General features: G+C 47.2%; 1 protein-coding gene across 3 annotated transcripts in view; it reads left to right on the top strand.

Moving 5' to 3' along the window:
* PLXNA4 (plexin A4) overlaps positions 1 to 20,686 on the top strand; it is a 410,799-nt gene that overhangs the window by 233,671 nt on the left and 156,442 nt on the right. For 2 of the 3 annotated variants that reach the window (XM_068972632.1, XM_068972634.1), the window contains exon 3: positions 4,247 to 4,378. In XM_068972632.1, the coding sequence (XP_068828733.1) occupies positions 4,247 to 4,378 (132 nt within the window). The remainder of the gene's footprint in view (positions 1 to 4,246; positions 4,379 to 20,686) is intronic. The other variant, XM_068972633.1, reaches the window with a different exon arrangement.

Below are 20,686 nucleotides of genomic sequence, written 5' to 3'. Positions count from 1 at the left end.
GAGTCCCCCAGTTCCCACTTCTCCATGTAGAAATGTGTCTTTTTCTATCTCGAAGTTGGTTCTCTCTCCATGGCCAACCTGCCCAAAGTCCCATGGAGACTCATTATTTTTAAAACCTTTTCATGTGGAAGCTTGTCAAAGGCTCACAGAAAATCTAAATAGCTCAACTGCAAGTTCTGAGCTAGGAATCAGGAGACCTGGGTTCTAGTCCTGACTGTCATTAATTTATCACTGAATTTCAGAAAAGGCCCAAAACAGCCCCCATCTCAGTTTTTTCATTGGTAAAACGAGAATGATTATGCTGGCAGTCAATATCATAAACATTTTACAGCCATCAGATGAGACAGTGTTATTTAAGAATAACATTCTCAGCAAGGTACAAAACAAAAATATAAGGGATCGTTATTTTGAAAATTTATAACAGCATCTTTTTCATTCATATGCATGATTCTTTCCCAAAAGGACTGCGGAAGATAGACATGGTTCCTCCAGCACTCCTGGGGTGATGCTTGTTTACCATTAACAACTTTCACTCCTAGAAGAGATGCAGGTTTACAGACGCAGTAGGACCTGGCTCAACTTGTGTTGGTATACTATGTAAGTGCGTTGAAGAGTGGACTCTGGAATTGGTCAGACTTCAGCAGGGGTGACCATGAACAACGTATTAAAACCTCTCTGTGCCTTATTATTCCTGTAAATGGAATAGTATTAAGGCTTCATGGAGTCATGAGGTTTCAATGAGAAGATAAATCCATGTAGAATGCCTGCCATCATGCCTGGCACGTAGCAGCCACCAAGTTGCTAGCAGTTCTTGTTGCCCAAGAGCCAGCAGCTAGTCCAGCCTACCTAAATTTGATGGCTGTCCATCAAATTGTCCATCATTCAGCACATCCCATCACAAACTCCTGTTATCCATGTCTTGTGTGAGACTCTTTCAGCAGATGGGTTGAACGGATGCTTTCCTTTCTGTTTCCTGAAACAATAGTATGGATTGGGTGGGGTGATGTGAAGGGAATAACCACCTTCTCAATTACTGATTTCCTGCCCTGGAGGAGTGGGCAAGGGTGGGGCCCATTGCCCCATGCCTTGCCTCTCCAGGCCTGGAAAAACTTGCCCCATTAGTGCTCCCTGGTCCACGCCTCTGTCCCTGCTCAGTTCTGCTAGGTTCTTCTGATGTCCACATCCAGCCCATCACCTCATCCTAAAGAGCAGGGAAGGTGGAGCCAAATGATAAAGACAGTCACTTAGGCACTGAATCCAATTTCCCTCGGGTATCACAACACAGGGCACTGGAGGGGACTTCTTTCTGCCAGCATCCCCGAGGGGTGCCGGCTTCTGCTGGCGGCCTTAAGGGGCTGGAGCCCAGCCAGGCTGCACAGGATCACTCTTGTGCTGCTGCTCCAAGGGTGATTCACAGCTGGGGAGGCAGCCTGGCTGGGCTGGAGGCCAAGGCCATCACCGCGCGGTCAGACTTGGGTGGTAATCCCAATTGGTTTTGCATGCGCTCCCATTTCATTCAGATTAAGGAAAGACCTGCTCAGGGTGGACATTTGGTGGCTTGGGGGTGGGGACAGAAGGAGGACGGCTACTGTATTCCCAGGCATTTGGATTTTAATGGCTAAGCATGTCTCTTCTTAATTCATTCACTAGTTTTTTTTTTTTTTTCCCATTATTGTTGTTGTTTTCCTGAGCTTAATGGGAAATCTGCAAAGAAGAGTCTGAACTTCATTCATTTCTTCATTTTAAAAATAAATATCTGTCAAGCACAAGTGTTTCAGCTTCAGAATTGGAAATGACTGGCAAAAGCCTCTGGAGTTTGTACATACCAGAGGCCCCTGCCTTTGGTAGTATCCCTAGAAAGTAAACGTGAACCTCATCAAGGAACAATGTCCCTCACATAACTGGAGTGGCAGGAAAACTACGGATTCCAGGGTCAGACTGGATCCTCATTCATTTGTCAGATTTGATAGCTCAGGGCAGTTATTTAATGCACTGTGTCCCGTTTTCCCCATCTATTTTATCAGAACATATCATTAGATATTGCAGAAAACCTTTCTGTTGCTTTAACAATAAGGAAATATCCTGAGTAGCTAGAAAGGCCTGGACACATGATAGTCTTCAGGGCTATTTTGATTCAGTGGCTCAGGGACATCCCCCAAAACCAATGCTTTTCATCTCTGTCCCTGACCTTCCCTGGCTCCAACACCCCCACCCTGTTCATAAGAACAAGAGGGCTGCTAATAGTTCTGGGAGCTACCTGTTTCTTTGATCTTATGAAGGGTGAGGGGAGGTGCTTTCTTCCCTGTCACAAGACATAGTCCTTGCTTCACTCTGATTGCAAGTGGTGAATGGCTTGGGTCTGCTTTCTCTCCACCGCTGTGGCCAGAGAGTGAGATTAAACCGATTTGTTTCTGCCCATCGAAGGCCAACCCAGGAAGCAGGGGGTGGGTCCAGTCCCACCTAAAAGGTGAGAGAGGTTGGAATGGATCCTGGAGGGGCCATGCAAGCCAGGACAAAAAAGCTCTTGAGATTATATCAATAAGGAATCATATGTAAAATCATCTCCCAGTACCTGATGTCTAGGAAGGGCTGAAAAATTGTGCTTAAGAGGAAGACAAGCAAAAAGGCTAGCACAAACCCCAAATCAAATACATATGTTGCACACCACCCTGGTGTCAGAGTTCAGTGAATTTAACAGAAATGAGAGACAGCAGACTTTCGGATGAATTGGTGTTATCAGATGGCATTAATATGGTGTTCTTTCTGTAACTTAATTCCTCTGAATAGCTCTGCTGTTCTCCTTGAGCTCATAAAAGGTTAAGAATTACCCATTAAAATTAAAAATGAATATATAATGGGAATATTATTTTTGGAATAATTTTCCAATGATTTGGAATATTATTTTTTTCTTTTAGTTTTGTTATTGAAATTTCTAAAATTACACCACATTATCTTATAGAGACTTGTACAAATGGCATCTAATCAAGTTTGGTGATCTCCTAGCTATTACTTTTCCCCATCTACCTCTGGCATTCTCCTCACCTTCCTACATTCTTGCATGGATGGTAATGTTTGATCCCAACTTATGTGGATGGAAATATTAGTGCTCATCAATAATCATGGCAAATCTATGAGCTCACACTGGTGATGATTCTGAAGACCTGGGCCAGCACCTTGAATCAGGGGATGGGTGGCATTGGGAAAGTCCCGTCTTTTCTAGACTTGTCCTCAGCCTTGGGGAATGTGGGCAAAAGCCTTTCCTCATGGTCTTCACATTGTTCCAGCAGTTCCAGGAAGGACTGTTAGATGGCCCAGAGATGACCTAGTCTGTTAAGTGTTCTTGGAAGACAGAATGACTCATGCCCAAAACACATTTTCCTGGAATGCCCACATGCCCTTCACTGGGGACATAAATAGAAACTCTAGGGGATTTGGGGACCCTACATCTATTCCAGAATCTGAAGCATAAGCCAGTGGGTTCATAGACAGAATAAGTCCACGTGGTGTGAATCTTCTGGGGTTCCGGCTTCTCCTTGAAGGCCAGCAGTGATCCTGGCTGCCAGTTTCAAAGAATCAGCCCACATCTTTACATCCAAATTTGTTCTGCCAACAAGTGTAGCTAATAATACTGCCTTTCTGTTGTAGAGTGATGCTCTGGTCTGAAGCAGCATCAGTTTTCCCATTTGCCTCATCCCCAGATTCCTCTTTCCCCACATCAGCCCCACCCTCTTATCCAAAGATACGCAAGCAAGGGTCAAAGTTGTGAGCCTAAGGCATGGTGAGCCAGAGAGAAGAACACCAGGTTCCAAGTGCAGCCTGGTTTCGCCTCCTCCCCACCCCACCCCGGCCCCCCACTATCCGCACCCCCGACTATCCCCACCCGGTCTCTTGGCCATTCCCCATGAGAGGCCCCTGCTGGGCATGCGCCTCTGTTTTGTCTTTCCTGATGGTTCAGTTGGTAAAGAATCCACCTGCAATGCGGGAGACCCGATTTTGATCCCTGGGTTAGGAAGAGCCTCTGGAGAAGAGAAAAGCTACCCACTCCAGTATTCTGGTTCGGAGAATTCCATTGGACAGTCCACAGGATCACAAAGAGTCGGACACAACTGAGCGACTTTCACTTCACTTCACTGGGCTCACGGCCCCTCCCTTGCCCATGAGGAGGGAAGCTCCCAGCTGAGGCTGGACATACGGCGGCTCAGGATCTGAACTCACATCTGAACTCTCTTCTTCCTCTCATCCACAGATCCGGGTAGACGGGCCCCGGGGCAATGCCCTGCAGTATGAGACGGTGCAGGTGGTGGAGCCCGGCCCCGTGCTCCGGGACATGGCCTTCTCCAAGGACCGGGAGCAGCTCTACATCATGTCGGAAAGGCAGGTAAGGCTCTCTGCGCTCTGCCAGACACTCATCTTGCCGCTAAAGACTGGCCTGTGGCTCTGTGGAAACCTACAGGAGCCTGGCTGCAGAGAGGGGGTTTGATTTATTGGGCTCAGTGTGTATCCTTTCTGTTCTGCTGCCTGGGGACGGAGGCTGAGTGCACCAGAAACAGGGAACGAAATCGTTCAGATATCAAAATATCCGTGAGTCAAAGACAAATCCACTGACTTCAGAGTGATGGTGTGTCCAGGGGCAGGGCCAACACTTGCCCTCTTTTGAAGAAACGCAGTACGGATGCTCAAGGTTCTGGTCTAGATTTTCCGCACCCTGTATAATCTCCTGCCAAGGTCACCATCATGGACCCTGGAGTTCTATGGTGGGCAAGGATTTGTCATCCCCCCAAAATAGTTGCGGGCAGCTCATGAAAGAGTCAGATGGATGGAGATTCTGAAAAGGTCTATGTGTGTGAAATGAGATGCTGAGGCGTGTGTCCTGAGCCTTTGTGTGATAAGATGCATGGCATCACCGATGCAATAGCCATGAACTTGGGCAAGCTCTGGGAGATGGTGAGGGACAGGGAGGCCTGGCATGCTGCAGTCTGTGCGGTCACCAAGAGTCAGACAGGACTGGGTGATTGAGCAACAGCAGCAAGAACTCTAACATGAAACCTCCAGCAAATTCCATGAGGCCATGCCAGGCAGAACAAATACGGTGTGGGGATGGGTATTAGCTGAGGCGGAGTAGGAAATGGCAAAGCTGGAGTTACTTCTGGAACTCAGCTAAGAACTCAGTTCTTCAGGGGTCCCTGAGCTTAGATCAGGACTCATAAATTTGAAGCAGGCAGAGGAATCAATTTTGCTTTGGAAATCTGGTCCATTTAAGGGTATGTCCTGTGGTACCCTAATTCACAGAGTGTCCCACCCTGCAAGAAAAGCCCCACCCCAAGCATGGCTTTGCACTGCCATGCCTCCATTGCCTCTCTGGAGGATGGGTCATCCTGGGAGCTGTCCTCCCAGCCCATGAATATGTATACATTAGCTCTGAGCAGCCAAGGCAGATCCTCATCATATTCATCTTCATTAGCGAGGCCTGGACTCCCCAGAGGACCTTGCTGACAGAGTCTGGATTGTTCCCTCTCTGCGTAGTGGGGGAGATAAATACCACATTATGCCACCCACAGGGTTGTGCATTATGCCTTGGGAGCCCACAGCAGCTCCACCCTCCCCCAGAACTCGATGACATCTTCTCGGGGCGTGGGACCCCCCATTCAGCCACACTGGGACTCATTGTGGTGTCCTGGTTGAGGCTGCCATGGCCGGGGAATGGCCTGAGATGGGGATGAGCAGGGAGCATTTTATTCCAGGAGTCAGGACCCGTATGAAGCTGCTCCTTTGCTTTCATTCCTTATTCCCTTCTGGTGGGGCCTACACTCTCCCTCCCTGCATACCTCCAAGGCCCTGGATGCTGAGAGGAAGTAGCTTTCCTCTGTGGAATGAATTCTTCAGAGAAGACCCAAGACCTCTACAGGCATTGAAGGCTGTAGGATTTCTTACATCACCGGAAAGCCAGGGTTTCTGAACCTGAGGCTTAAAGACTTCCAAAGAAGAAAATACAAAAGCTGCGTGGAGCCCCCTCTGATAGGTGCCTTGGGATCTGAGCTTCTTGACCTCAGCTGTCCTGATTCCCTGAGGGCACAGTTAGTGGTCAGCACCCATTTAGGCTTGACCTGCAAGGCCTGCTGGGAGTGCTGGATTATGGGCACTTTGGGAAGAAGGCAGGAGTAGATGGAGTCAAGGCCTTCATCCATCATGGCACTGCTTCTCATGGAGAAGGGGTGGCTGCCACCCAAATCACAGCTCCAAGGCCCTGATATCTGGGCCAACAATCCACTGGGGTTGCAGATTTTCAGTGGGGAGTGGTAAGGTAGCAAGACGGGTTAATAACCAGGGCTTGTTTTCAGGATATCTGATCATAAACCGTGGTCCTGCCATTTGCTAACTCTGATCTCAGGAGATGTTAAGCTTTGTAAGCTTCCTTGTTCTCAGCTGGCACATGGAGGTGGTGATAAAATCCAGGAGTGTGGTTCCATGGATCAAATGATATAATGCGTGTAATCAACATGAATCAAGCCTGGCACAGAGTAAGGAGTCGATAAGTAGAGGCTCTTATTCTTACGACATTGCACCAGGAGTGTGTGGAACTGGCTGCGTGTGGAGTCAGGCATCAAGATTCTGGGTGATCTGTGAAGGGTGGAGCACAGGTCAAGGTCAAGGCAGGCTCCTGAGCAGGGATCCAGTCCTAGTGGAGAGCAAATCAAGAACTCACAACCTGCAGCTCTGACGGGACATGAGCAGCCTGGTAAGTACAGCTGGAGATACAGCAGGCCCCAGGGCATCAAGTGAGTGAATCATGAAGGACTAGAAAACTTTGCAGGCCGGGACTCCAGGCTCAGGGTATGGGCTGATGACACTGATGTCGGCTCTGCCTACTATGGGCTTCAGTTTCTCATCTGGCTAATATTTTATTGTCCCTTAAAGCTTAGCTCTTTTGCCACATTCTCCACTGAGCTGTTCCTGACCCGGGGTTTACACCTCTATTGTAGCTCTTCTGAGTCATGATGACTTTCTTATTTATCTATTTTTAATTGAAGGATAATTACTTTAATGAATTGCAAGCTAAAGCCATATGATCATCTCAATAGTTGCAGAGAAAGTTTTGGAGAAAATTCAAAATCCATTTACGATTTTTTTTAAAAAAAGAACGTCCAGAAAATAGACATAGAAGGAACATAGCTCAAAGTGATGACTTTGATTTTTCCCTCCTACCAGACTGTCAGCAGATGGAGGACAGTTCTTTGTCTTCCTCCTTCTAAACATCAACTTTAAACCCTTTATAGTTATTCTGATGAATGAATGAATGAACCTCCAGTGTCTTCACTGAGCCAGAGTTAGAAAAGAGAAGGACTGATACAAACGATTTATTGCTTAATTCCTAAGTTTGAACTTAGATAATTAATGAAAAGACTACACTTTGGATAAAGAAAACACCCACCCGCAAACTTCAGTTCCATGTTTATCACTGCCATGACTTTTGCCCTGTTCTGAACTATGTTTTCCTTTGTGTTTTCTCTTGTAAAAACTTGCTGGTTAAACTTAAATAGCCTACTTGATCTCTTAAATAATAATATCATACATCTCGTGTGCTAGCCATACGTAATATTCCTAATTGTGATATTGTGATTTAAAATAAGATAAACGTACTTGGTCTCCACCTTATTTATGGTACAGAATTACCACAATCTTTGGAATTATCCTGAGTGATGAGAGTAATGGAGCTACTATTACAGTTATTTGCAAGCGGAATAATTCCATAGCCAGATATTGTTTCTGTTGTCATGGAGAGATGAGTTCCCTTTATTTCTTGTCCAGCAAGGGCTGCCTTCCATGTACACCTTTTTTGGGAGTGGTTGAATGCACCCTGCTAGGTATCGGTGCCATTTCGTCAAGGTCTGCCTGTCTCTTGCTGGGCTGAATTGTCTCTGTCTCTCTCCTTTCTTCTGCATGACTCTGGGTATCTCCCTAGGGGGTGTGTGTGTGTATGTGTGTGTGTGCACACACACACCTTCCCCTGTGTCTGACTCTGTGTGTCTCCATCAGTCTGTGTGAATGTATATGGTCTATTTACTGCAACTGCCGCACTCCCCAGGGAACGTCTATATACGCTGGAAACCAGTGCAATAAAAACCTGCCAAACTGATGGGAGGGAAGTGAGAGGAAGTGTCAGTGAGGCAGACGCACGAAGAGCCGAGGTGGCAGAGCTGGTGGCTGTCCTCAGGTACCCTGGAGCGGCCCCCTACGGGGAGGAGAAGCAGCTATTACCCCCACCAGGAAAGTGTCTTCCTTGATAGCCTCAGAGCAAGTGGCAGATTTCTCAGTAAATTTCAGCATCCCTGCCAGCCACACTCCGCCTCTCCCCTGCCTGAGAGCCGGGGGCCTGGAACACATGTTTCTGCTCATGAGATACACTTTCAGTTGTGTTTGGGCCAAAGCTGTCTCTCACGGAGCTCTTTGTTTTACTGACTCCTGTTGACAGTGGGTCAGCTTCAGGTGCCTGGGGACATCACAGCCTGTCCCTCTCGTAAGCCAGTGGCACTCCAATCCTAGCTGCGGGCCAGGATACGGATGCCTTCAGGGGCTGAGGAGGTGGGTCCACCTGTGGTCGGAGTTACCTAGGAAAGCAGGGCCAGGCGGGGGTCCACCATACCCTGTCCACTTGGCTCCATCATAATCCGGTAGGGAAGCAGTGAAGGCCTTGCTTTGTGATGAATCACCCAGGCCTGATTCATTCGTTCACTCAGGCAACTGCTATGTGCTGAACACGAGCTCAAGCACTGGGGATTCGAAAGTGAAGAAGCATAAATATCCTTGACTTTAGGAGCTTGTGGTTTCAGCAAGAGGAAACAGTCAAGAAGAATCAGCCTGCTAAAAAGTCCTATAGTGGATTATCAGGTACTACATGCCAGGGAGCAGGGTAAGGGAATTCGGGAGGACTGCTCAGGGTGAAAGTCTTAAATTTAAAAAGCACAGTGATCAGAGAAGGCTTCCCAGAGAGCAAAGACATCATAGCGAAGGGGCCTGTGGAGGACCCCTGTCCCCTTCTGTGTTTTCTGTATTTCTGTTCATGCTCTTTGCCTGGGATTGTGAAACTGAGAGATGGTGAAGAACGCACGGTGGGAGAGAGGGCTTTGGGGAAAGGATGCTTTGTAAATGATTTGTACCATGTTGTGAGTTTCAAAAGGAAACTCAGCTCAGGGGAAGGTGATACTGGGGTTCAAGGCTCACACCCCTTGGGACTCGCACCCTCTCTGGGTGGTGCTTCTGCCGAGGACCCTCTGTGTGATAAGCAGACCATTATTGCCCCTCTGTGCCTCAGTTTCCCTCCCTGCCCCCACCTGCCTCCTGGGATGTTCTGAGACTGGCCGGCATGAAGTCTGACAAGCTCAGAGGTCCATGGACCTTGGTCTCATACAAGTGCAGTCCTGGGGTCCACGGTGAGGCCTGCTGTAAGAATGATTTCCCTCCCTTGGTGCTGGGTCCCCAGGCACTTGCCATTCCTCCCGCCCCCGCAGGGCCGAGCTGTCTGCTCCAGTTTGCATTTGGATGGCTGAGACTCTGAGGAGGCCATTTGGACATTTGCTCCCGGCACCCAGACAGGGCTGTTCCCAATAGCTACTGAGAGAGCGGGCTTGAAGTACAGGCCTGAGAGCAAGCGACAGCCGGTGAGCCACCGCAGGCGTTCCCAAAAAGAGAAGAGCGGTTGCCCCGTTTCCCCCAGTTTCACTCAGGTGGATGCCTTCCCACCTGTCTGGAGCTGTTCCCAAAGGATCCTGGGCAGCATGACTGAGATGTTCCACTTCTCCCTTCCTTCTAATAAAGGCAGAACCTGGGCTTCCCTGGTGGTCCAGTGGTTAAGAGTTCTCCTGCTAATGCAGAAGATACGGGTTCAGTCCCTGGTCCAGGAAGAGCCCACATGCCATGGGACTAAGCCCGTGCACCATAGCTACTGAAGCCCCCTGCTCTACAGCCCACATTCAGCCGCAAGAGAAGCCATCGCGATGACAAGCCCACGCACCGCAACTGGAGAGGAGCCCCAGCTCACAGCAACTAGAGAGAGCTTGCACACACCAACGAAAACCCCAAATCAGCCCCCAATCAATCGATTCATTCATCTTGAAAGCATGGCAGAACCACTCCCTGGGAGGGACCTGGGCAGGGGAGATGACTTCCTGCTCCAGGTTTGACACTCCGGCGTTGGTAGCTGAATTCTCCATCGCGCCATAAAACCTTAGGACCGGAAAAGCCCCCAAGGCTTCTCAGGCCCAGCTCTCTCCTGCTGCCTTTGCCTCTGTGATTCATGAGCAGACTGAAGCCCAGAGAGGTGAACGGCTTGTTTAGAGTCACACAGCAGGTTGGCAGAGGAGCCAAGTTAGAACACAGCTCAGCTCCTACTGCAAGGTCTGCTCCGGACCCCCCTTCCAACGAGGACCGTGGAGCTCTCGAAGGGGGCGAGAGTCATCTTCATCTCCTAGTCTTCCCAGCAAGACAGTTCTGTATCCCAATCCTTGGCCACCAAAACAAGCTTTTGAAATCGAAAAGGCTTGCTGGGGTGGGGTGAGCTGATTGGGACGCTGCGGGTGATGATAAGAACTCAGAACCAGGACTTCTGTGGTGGTCCGGTGGCTAAGACTTTGCGCCCCCACTGCAAGAGCCTTGGGTTCAATCCCTGGTCAGGGAACTAGATCCCACATGCCATAACTAAAGATGTCGCATGATGCAACTAAGGCCTGGTGCAGCCAAATAAATAAACAAATAAAAATAAAAGAACTCAGAACCCCCCCGCTGCTGCCTGAAGAAGGGCCCTTGGTTTGTTTTTTCTCCCAGTCCAGTGCACATTGGGACAAGAGCCCCTTTCTATTCTAGAACATCCTGGGGGTACACAGAGCTCTAGACACAGCCAGGACACCCCATAAGAGGAGTGCACAGCAAAGCACCCTAACCCCACACTCCTTTTCCAACAGACTTGCGTCTGAGGGGGACACTCATAGAAAGTGTAAAACCCTCTAACATCTGAATAGAGTCAAATTCAGTAGCCTCCGTGAGAGGGAAAGAATGACAGTGGCCTGGTGAATGTTAGATGATCATGGGGGTGCCTGGCAGGCAGAAATGTGTGCGAGATGGAGATGCTGGGACGATAAGGAATAGGCCAAGTAGATGGGGCTTCACCCTGACCCGCAGAGCTCATCTGTTCTGCTCCCCGGAGCAAGTCACTCCAGCAAAGTTTGTGCTTCAGTGTCTTCATGCAGAAAGCACAAATGATAATAACCAGCTTTCAGGGCTTTTAGGGCTAAAGGTAATACATGTAAAGTGTCAGGCATGGGCGGTATCACTATTGTTATTACTATTATTACTAATACTCTTAGGAACACCCAGACGAGCCACTTAACCTTTGGTGGCTAAAAGCTAGTTCACCTTCAGCCACCAGCCCCCCACAATCCCCGGGCACCCCCCCCAATACCCTTTAGAATCCCCCAGAAAAGCCTGAGCACCCCCTGTTCATATCTATTAGCACCAGGAGACTGAGGGCTGGGGGCCTGGGGTCTCCCATCCCAGTTAGATAGAGCTGCATCCCTGCGAAGGGCCTGGCAGGGTTATCTTCGTAACTGCTTCTGCTTGTACGTACATGCTAAGTCACTTCAGCTGTATATGACTCTTTGTGACCCCATGGAGTGTAGCCCGCCAGGCTTCTCTGTCCATAGGATTCTCCAGGCAGGAATACTGGAGTGGGTGGCCATTTCCTCCTCCAGGGGATCTTCCCAACCCAGGGATTGAACCCTCACTTCTTATGTCTCCTGAACTGGCAGGGGGTTTCTTTATCACTAGCGCCACCTGGGAAGCCTCAGGGAAGGCATTTAGTTTGAGTCCAGCCCCACAGAACTTGAGGTCATCAGAGACTGGGCATCTGAATAGCTTCTGGCTCCTCACCTGTCAGGACCTCTAGGGCAGACAGGAAAGTGGCTTGTTCTCCTTCTCTGTGCCCCAAACTAAAGAAGAGCTCGTACCAGAGGGAGGGCAGAGGTGGGCAGAGAGGGGGTGTAGTGGGAGGAAAGACAGGAAACCTGAGGGCCAGGTGATTAGGGGAACGCCCGGCAGCCCTCTGATCCTGAACTCCACTCAGCATCTGTCTCCAGCACTTGGTCTGACAATCAGATCGTCTCTCTGCTCGGTGCCAGGGTCCCCGTTATTTCAGGCACTTGAAGTACTGTCGTAAAGGCAACGACCTATAACATCCCACTCAGCAGCACGTGCGGAGACTCCACAGTATGGGCAGACAGGGCCAGGGGCTGCGTCTCTGCCACCTTTCAGGTATCTCTCCATGTGTGTTTATTGAGTGCCTACTGTATGCCCAGTGTAGGGCCAGGCACTGTGCAGAATAGAGAAAAGCAGAGCACAGTGTGTTCTGGAAGCTCTGTGGGAGTGAGATGGGTGCAAACTCCAGCCTACAGGGTGTTGAAAAGAAAGGGCTCCAACTGCTGGGGTTGCCTTAGAACCACAGTGTGTGTGCTAAGTCGCTTCAGTCATGTCCAGTTCTTTGTGACCCCATGGACTGTAGCCCACCAGGCTCCTCTGTCCATGAGATTCTCCAGGCAAAATTACTGGAGTGGGTTGCCATGCCCTCCTCCAGGGGATCTTCCTGACACAGGGGTCAAACCTGCACCTCTTATGTCTCCTGCCTTGGCAGGTGAGTTCTTTACCACTAGCACCACCTGGGAAGCCCTGTGCATTTGGGGTCCTGGAGAAGATGGATATTAGCCCAAAGGGCACACTCTCCTTGCAGCTTAGGTGGATATTGTGAGGACTCTGGTCTAGAGACAGAGCTCAGGGTATGTGTCCCAAGACAAGCCTCAACTCCGCAGGCACCCCATCCCCTAACCCAGGGTGGGTGCAGATGGAAACCATCCCCCACAATCCCACCCCTCTTCCCTTCCTCCATGGATAGCATCTGAACGGAAGTGGTTAAGTTCAGTGAGAACTGATCTGAGTTGTGCTTGAAGTTCTGCAGAAAAAGAGAAATACTGGATCCTTAAGTGAGTTGTGTGCTCAGTTTGAATATTGATGAGAAGTTTTCGAAAGTAAATAGACGTGTGTTAATTTGTGCCATTGTTTGAGAGGACTAGTTGGCATTAGTGATGTCACATGACTTTGCTAAACACAGTATAGGTATAAAAGTAGAAATTACAAATAGTAGAATTATATCTGATCTCTCTTGTAATTGCCTTTCAAGTATTACATGGAGACAATGGAGACATGAATTTGAAACTGACTCAGAGACGATGCAGTCATTTCATGGGAATGTATGATGGTTGAGGAAGAGACTGTCTGGATATTTAAAGAAAGTTGTGCAAAACAATGGAGTAGAGAAATAGGTATATCGTCCTCAGACAGGGTTCAGTGCTGGTGCGGAAGGCGTTCTAGTACCTTCTGTGTGGCTTGAGGGTGTCCACAGCATGAGCCAGAACCGCCGGTCCTGATTTCTGGTCTTGGCTCTGCCACTTTCTACCTATATTACTTTGAGAAATTTATTTAACCTCTGGGTATTTCATTTTTTCAGCAGTAACACAGGGATGGGCTAGTGCCCACTGACGGAGTGATGCCTGGCACTTAACAAGGGCTCAACAACTCTTAGCTTTCATCTTTGTTATTAATATTTTCTATTAGAAGGGTGCCTATATTTTATTGAAATAAGTTCCACCTATAATATTTTTACTTCCCTCATTCATATGCTCACTCTTGTCTTCTCCAAGACCTGTGAGGCCCATTTTTTGATGCCTAAAATAGCAGAGAGAAAACCAAGGCAGCCTCCATGGGCCACACTTCCCATGTCAGCTCTGGCTTCTAGCCTGAATCTAAGGCACTGAGGCTGCACTAGTGGCCTGTTCGTGCACAACTCGCTTCCTTGAGATGTCACCTTGGAAGGGGGTCACCACTCACATCTGTGGGTCCTTCAGGGTAGGAGGAGAGACCCCTCAGGGGAGATCCTACTTTCCTGCAGCCCCCTTTAGTCCGCATGACTTGGCGATAAGCGCTCACTCTCGTTAAGACGAGGGAGTCTCAGGAGATGAGCAGTACACATGTGACGTGGGACACGTCCACAGGTTCTCCCACTTTCCCTTGCTTCGGTGCCACTTCAAACATCAGCTAGTCCAGGGTTCCCTAGATTTCATCCTCAGCCAAAGTTTTGCAGGATATAGAAAAATAAAAACAAGCCTTCTTTGGTCTAATGCATTTGGAGTATTCTTGCCTGGGAAATCCCATGGACAGAGGAGCCTGGTGGGCTATACAATCCATGACATCACAAAAGAGTTGGACATGACTTAATAACTAAACAACAACAAGTAAGCAGCTATCTTGACGGCAGCATTTCTTAGAGCATCGGTGTGCTAAGTCTCCAAGCTAGGGGAGCGCTGGCAAATTTAGGAAGTCGTGTCTCCCAGACTCCTTTGACCATAAAATTCACTTTACCACGAGCACTCAGGGTGGAACTTTCACTGGGAAAGACTTCATTTTTATCTTTTCCCAGCTTTTCCGGGTTTCTCTCAAGCTGTTTGCCTGGCTCTAGGCCTGGCACTGGTCTCATCCTCTGCACTGTTTCATTCCCAGGCACAGACTGGATTTTTGGTCTTCACTCTTCTGAGTTTGGGAAAGGAGGGTTCTTTTGATCTGAGCCTTAAAATCACAGCTAGACTTTGGGGCTAAGATTCTCTCCTTCCAGTTCACTGCCCCTCATTGTCCCCTGGACTCTCTTTCCTCATAAGTACTCCCAGGACCATCTCTCCTCCATCCTAGGTTCCTTCTGCCCTCTTCAACTCTGAACTTAGCCCCAGCCTTAATCCTCAATTCATTGTTCTCTGAAAGTCACCAATTTTATTAAAATTATTAACGTTCTGCCTCTTGCCTACTGTCACCATTCAGATGTATACTGTTCTCACCTGAGATTCATAGATTCTGCCACTTTGCATCTTTTCAGAGGGTTCCTAATGTAGGAGCCATTGTTCTCAGATCGTTATTAGTCTGTCTTCAATAATTCAATAATGCTGATAACCTGCTATTCCCCAAATCACAATGATTTAGAGGAGACAAATCATTTAAGTATGGCGGCTTCTTCTGGTGGCTCAGATGATGAAGAATCTGCTTGCAATGCAAGAGACCAGGAAGATCCCCTGGAGAAGGGAATGGCAACCCACTCTGGTATTCTCGCCTGGAGAATTCCATGGACAGAGGAGCCTGCCGGGCTACAGTCCACTGGATCACATAATTGGACACAACTGAGCAACTAATGCTTGCTCCAGAACACCAAAGACCAAACTCTCAACATGTGGTACCCTTTTTTTTTTTCCCTTTATTGTAGTGGTCTGAAAGTATAGTTTGATGCTAAATGGTGCTAAGAATGGTCAGATGGTGCATGGGAAGAAATGACTAGAGCATCTATTTATTTTTTATTTAAAATAGGAAATTAGGCTTTGCTCTTTTAATATACGGTGAATACTGTGTGCCATTTTCCTGCCTTGGTCTATACATCAGCCATTTATGTGTCTGGAAGGCATGGAGGTATGTGGAGGGGCTTACCTCTCCCAGTGGTAGACACTGGCAGTCTTACTGACTGATTCAGTTTCACATATATGACAGAAAATTTGTACATGCAACTGATACTGTCAATATTTGTTTAAAAAAATCCTTTAAATAGAATCTACAGTATTTTGCAATGAGCTGAGAGTGAGCATGAAAACTTATTTTGTACAACATAGAGGTTTTCTGGTTATGGAAATATAAAGATTTTTCTTTTAAAAGAATCAAAATGTTCTACATTTCCTGACCTTTTCAGTTCTGACAAGCAGCTGTCAGACCTATGCCACTTTGCTGATAACTTTGAAAACTTAAACAGTTCATCTGCCCCCTCAGTATAAAGGCAATGTGTTAACAATGATTTAGAAAGTAACTACTTTCAGAAAGCATTTAGGGTAAGGAGAGACCATATGGGAAGAGAAAAAGGATGTTTGGAAATATTTTCACCTTTATAAGATTTGATAATGAGGAAATATGACACTTAAAAAACTCATATCTCCGTGCTTTAAATACTTGAAAATAGAATCTTCAACTTGCTTAAAAATATTCTAAATAGTTTCTGAGAGTTTTGACCCATTTGTTAAAAAATATAAAAATTTTGCATCTTCCTATTAGTTAAAAGAACCGTTGATTGACATCAGAAAAGGTGGAAATCTATTAGCTGAATTTCAACAAGAATCTTCACATAATTGGTTCATGAAACTGAAGAGATATATATATATATATATCTTGATTTAGTCAGCATAGCCAGCAATGCACTTTTCCGATCTCTGTGTATACATGAAGCGTCTTTTTGTTGTTGTTATGACAGCCATGTTGAAATAAGCTGAACCCTAGACCTCAAAACCCCATATCACAAAGCGCTAAACAAGTATTTTTGAAAGCAATGGAGGCAATCCCAACACATCAGTCTCACCATCATTCATAATAATTTTCATGGTGATAGTAAAATGTTTGTGTCATTCATTAATAATAGAAAATAAAAAATAATATGGTATTTTATCTTTATCTCATTTCATTATTTCCTCATTTTGTAATAATGCAATGATGTTAATAAGTATTCTTTGTAAAGAAATATATGAGCTTTGTAAGTGCATGCTCAAAAACTGGTTTTTACTATGGGTATGCAATCAAGACTCTTTAGAGACCCACTGGTCACTGGAGTGTGTAAAGTTGCAGCTGTTTCATAAATTATTCTCATCTCAACCTCTGATATTCACTTTCCCGTTACCTTTTAAACCAGCCTCCTTTGTACCCAAGAGTTTGTTTGCTTAGACCCAGCTCAGAAGCTCACAGAGTCTTCTGTGAGTTGGTGCATCCATGTGGGTGGAGTCCCTGTGGTCAGTTTCTTTATTCCTCAGTAATTTGCCCAATGCCTTCTAGATCTTTCTAGGGCCAGGATCCCTGAACAGCAGATTGAAAATTCCCTGTGGGAGCAGCAGTAAGGCGTTTGAGATGATGCTGACAGATGAGAAAATCTTCAGATAAGCAGATAGCATTGCCATGGCTGAGTGGTGAAAGGTGAGGGGGACAGTTCTTGCATCAGAATGATCAGAATGACCGTGGGGCTTGAGGATCACTGTGTGTGTGCTTGTGCTTAGTTGCGTCAGTCGTGTCCGACTTTTTGTGGCTCCGTGGACCACAGCCCACCAGGCTCCTGTCCGTGAGATTGTCCAGGCAAGAATACTGGAGTGGGCTGCCATGCGCTCCTCCCAGGGATCTTCCCGGTCCTGGGACTGAACCCACACCTCCTGTGTCTTCTGCACTGCAGGCAGATTCTTTACCACTGAGCCACCAGGGAAGCCCAGTGAGAATCATTGCATAGACAGAAACCAGTCCGGAGTTGGTCTTTTCTCATCGTGTCTCCAGTTACCTCTCATTTCTTTGTCTCATTTCATCCCCATTCTTTCCTTTATCCTATTTTCGACATTCCTCCCACCGTCTTCCTTATTTATCCCAATCTCTTATCTCACTCTTCTCCACATCCACCTTCCACGTTCCCCTCTCTGGGGAGGGAGGCAGAGCTAGAATGGGGTCAGGCCAGCGTTTTCCAAACTGCTGGTCATGACACATTAGTGGGTCGAGAAATCAATTTAGTGGGTCACGGAATCAATTTAAAGGGTCATGACCCGAATGTTTTTTTAAATGGAATAGACGAAAATCAAATAGAACAGTGTCCATCAAACATAGTAAGGATAAGTGCTATCTGTAAGACTATATATGTGCCTGTATGTGTGTGCCCTGGGTTGCAACATAAAACATATCAGTTGCCGGCAGTCCTGGAGTCCTGGGTGGAATGAACACGCTGGCCTAGGGGAGAATGAGAATGACTGGCATACACTGGCAGGAAGTTGACTTCAGCTCTGAACTTCTGGCTCACATTTCAAGCCGTGCTAATGACATCATCTGCTCCTTCACTAGTTTTTAGTCAAGCGATTTCTCAGTTCCAACAGTTTGGCTTCGACAGCTGTTTGTTAACAGTTTGGTGTGACAGCTGTGGGCTGGTAGGCAGGCATTGGACACCGAGTAAGGCTAACTGGAACTGGAATCAAAGCTTGGCTTGATGTGAGTCTGGACTTCTGAGCCTCTGTTTTCTCATTTGTGCACCAGATCCATTCTTTCCAATCTCTTATTTTATTAAGGTTTTGTCATTCAGTCACTAAGTCGTGTCCATCTCTTCTGTGACCCCATGAACTGCAGCATGCCAGGCTTCCCTGACCTCCACTATCTCCCAGAGATGGCTCAAATTCATGTCCTTTGAGTTGGTGATGCTATCTATCCATCTCATCCTCTGGCACCCCTTCTCCTTTTGCCTTCAGTCTTTCCCAGCACCAGGGTCTTTTCCAGTGAGTTGGCTCTTTGCATCAGGTGGCCAAAGTATTGGAGATTCAGCTTCAGCATCAGTCCTTCCAATGAATATTCAGGGTTGATTTCCTTTAGGATTATTAAGGTACACATGGCAAATAAATTTATTTGCACAGCTCTCTAGGGTGCTGGAGGTCCCCCCATGACCAGAGGGAACCAGACTCTGGAGGACACGTCTCCTCCAGGCATTTTCCAGCTGCCCCAAGGGCTGGAAAGACCAAAATGTTAGCCCACCTGCACTCCATCCCCAGCCTCACTGCATGCCACCACTCCCCAGGTGGGAAACGCTGTCCAGATGACCACAATAAACAAACAGGTCTGGAAATATTTGTCCCTGTAAACCTGTGTGTAGGTCCCCATGCTGGGAACATACAAAGGTGCGAAAGACATCAATGCCATCTAGAAGCTGACTGTTTAGCAGTTGTCCTCACCACCTGCAGTTTGCAAGAGATACTGTGTGGTTCAGGGCCAGCTGAGTCCTGATCAGCTTTTATTTGCAGTGGCCTCTTTTTGCCTGGGGCCCTGACACTTGAAAGTTTCTTTTCTTTCTGTGGGAATTGAACATAACCTCTGAAATGCCTTGTAATCTTGATATTTCTCAGTTATAGACATAAACCTGAGGTGAGTCAAGACTCTAATGGCTCTCCAAATGCCGGATTCTGCTGCATTCACCATGTGCACCGAAGGGAGTAAAACTAATTACTGCCTTCTTAAAGAGCTGAGCCTGGGTGGGCACACCCTTGAAAGTGGCCAGCAGAAATGCTCCATCCTCCCCATGCAGCTGCCTGCACATCTTTCGGCTAGAACCTTTGATGCCCGAGGACCCCTGCCTCGGGCCATTAGCAAGAAGGCTAGTCATTACTAACTATTTGGCATTGATTGATGACACCAAGCTTTTTTTTTTTTTTTTTTTTTGGCCACACATGGGCTGGTGGAAGGCGCCTAGTGGACCCCTGGAATTTGGAGTTTATTCTGCCGTGAAAACAAAGAAATAAATTAGAGCAATGAACAGAAGCCCCCATGGTTAAACACACTGGTTAGAGCCACTCACTAACCTCTACTGATTGCCTCCCCCAAACCACAAAAACACCAAAGAATCCTGCCTCTCAGCCCTTTGGTTCTCACTCCCAGATTCCTGGCACTCTTCCTCTCTAGACCATTAAAATGAAGAGAGAGATTTTTGTCCTTTTTTTTTTTTTGCCCTTTTGAGCCCAGTGTCACAGAAAGAGATGGTGTTTGTGCAACATCTTGCTTCACAAATTCAGGAATTCCAGGCTTATATAAATGATCCTTCTTTAAAATATGCTTATATAACAGACTGTATGTTAATAGTACCATGGAAATGGCACCCCTCTCCAGTACTCTTACCTGGAAAATCCCATGGTTGGAGGAGCCTGGCAGGCTGCAGTCCATGGGGTCACTAAGAGTTGGACACGACTGAGCGACTTCACTTTCACTTTTCACTTTCATGCATTGGAGAAGGAAATGGCAACTCACTCCAGTCTTCTTGCCTGGAGAATCCCAGGGACGGGGGAGCCTAATGGGCTACCGTCTATGGGGTCGCACAGAGTCAGACACAACTGAAGCAACTTAGCAGCAGCAGCATGTTAAGAGTACCATGGAAATCTCTCTGCATAGAACATAACTCTTTAACTTTGTCAGGTCGTAGTTGATGTTTCTTAAAAGTGAGTGACACGTGTTGTTAAATGATATCTTTCAACTCAATTCCACAAGCATTTGTTATTGACCTACTAGAGGGACTGGCAAGCGACAGTTCAGATCTGATTGGCCATTGCTTTTGTAAATAAAACTTTATTCGGACCCAGTCACACCCATTCATGGACATCTCATCTATGGTTGCTTTTACCACCACAGCAAGCTGAGTAGTTGAGACAGGCCATATGACCTCTCCAATGTCTGAAGTATAAGCTATCTGGCCTTTTATAGACAACAGTGTGGTTTCTCCTGAACTACTATATGTTAAATCTCAAGCTCAGGGGGAAAAGAGAGCTGGATACGAAAGAAGTCTGGCAGGGTCCTTGTCCTCTGGGAGCCTGAAAGTTCATGCGGGAGAAGGATCTTCTTCATAAAGTGTGAGCTGCCAACAGTGGTCAGTTTTCTGCTCAGCTACACAGTGTCTGTCCTCACCCTGGGCCTCTGCTTCCATCTTGCTATCTGTCCAGGATGCCCCATGACCTCTCACCAGAGAAATCTTGTGCGTGCTTCACACCTGCTTCCCCTTCCCGTCACTCCCACCCCCAGC

The sequence above is a fragment of the Capricornis sumatraensis genome, chromosome 5, assembly GCF_032405125.1.
Source record: "Capricornis sumatraensis isolate serow.1 chromosome 5, serow.2, whole genome shotgun sequence".
Taxonomy (NCBI): domain Eukaryota; kingdom Metazoa; phylum Chordata; class Mammalia; order Artiodactyla; family Bovidae; genus Capricornis; species Capricornis sumatraensis.
This window is presented reverse-complemented; position numbering and strand designations above follow the sequence as displayed.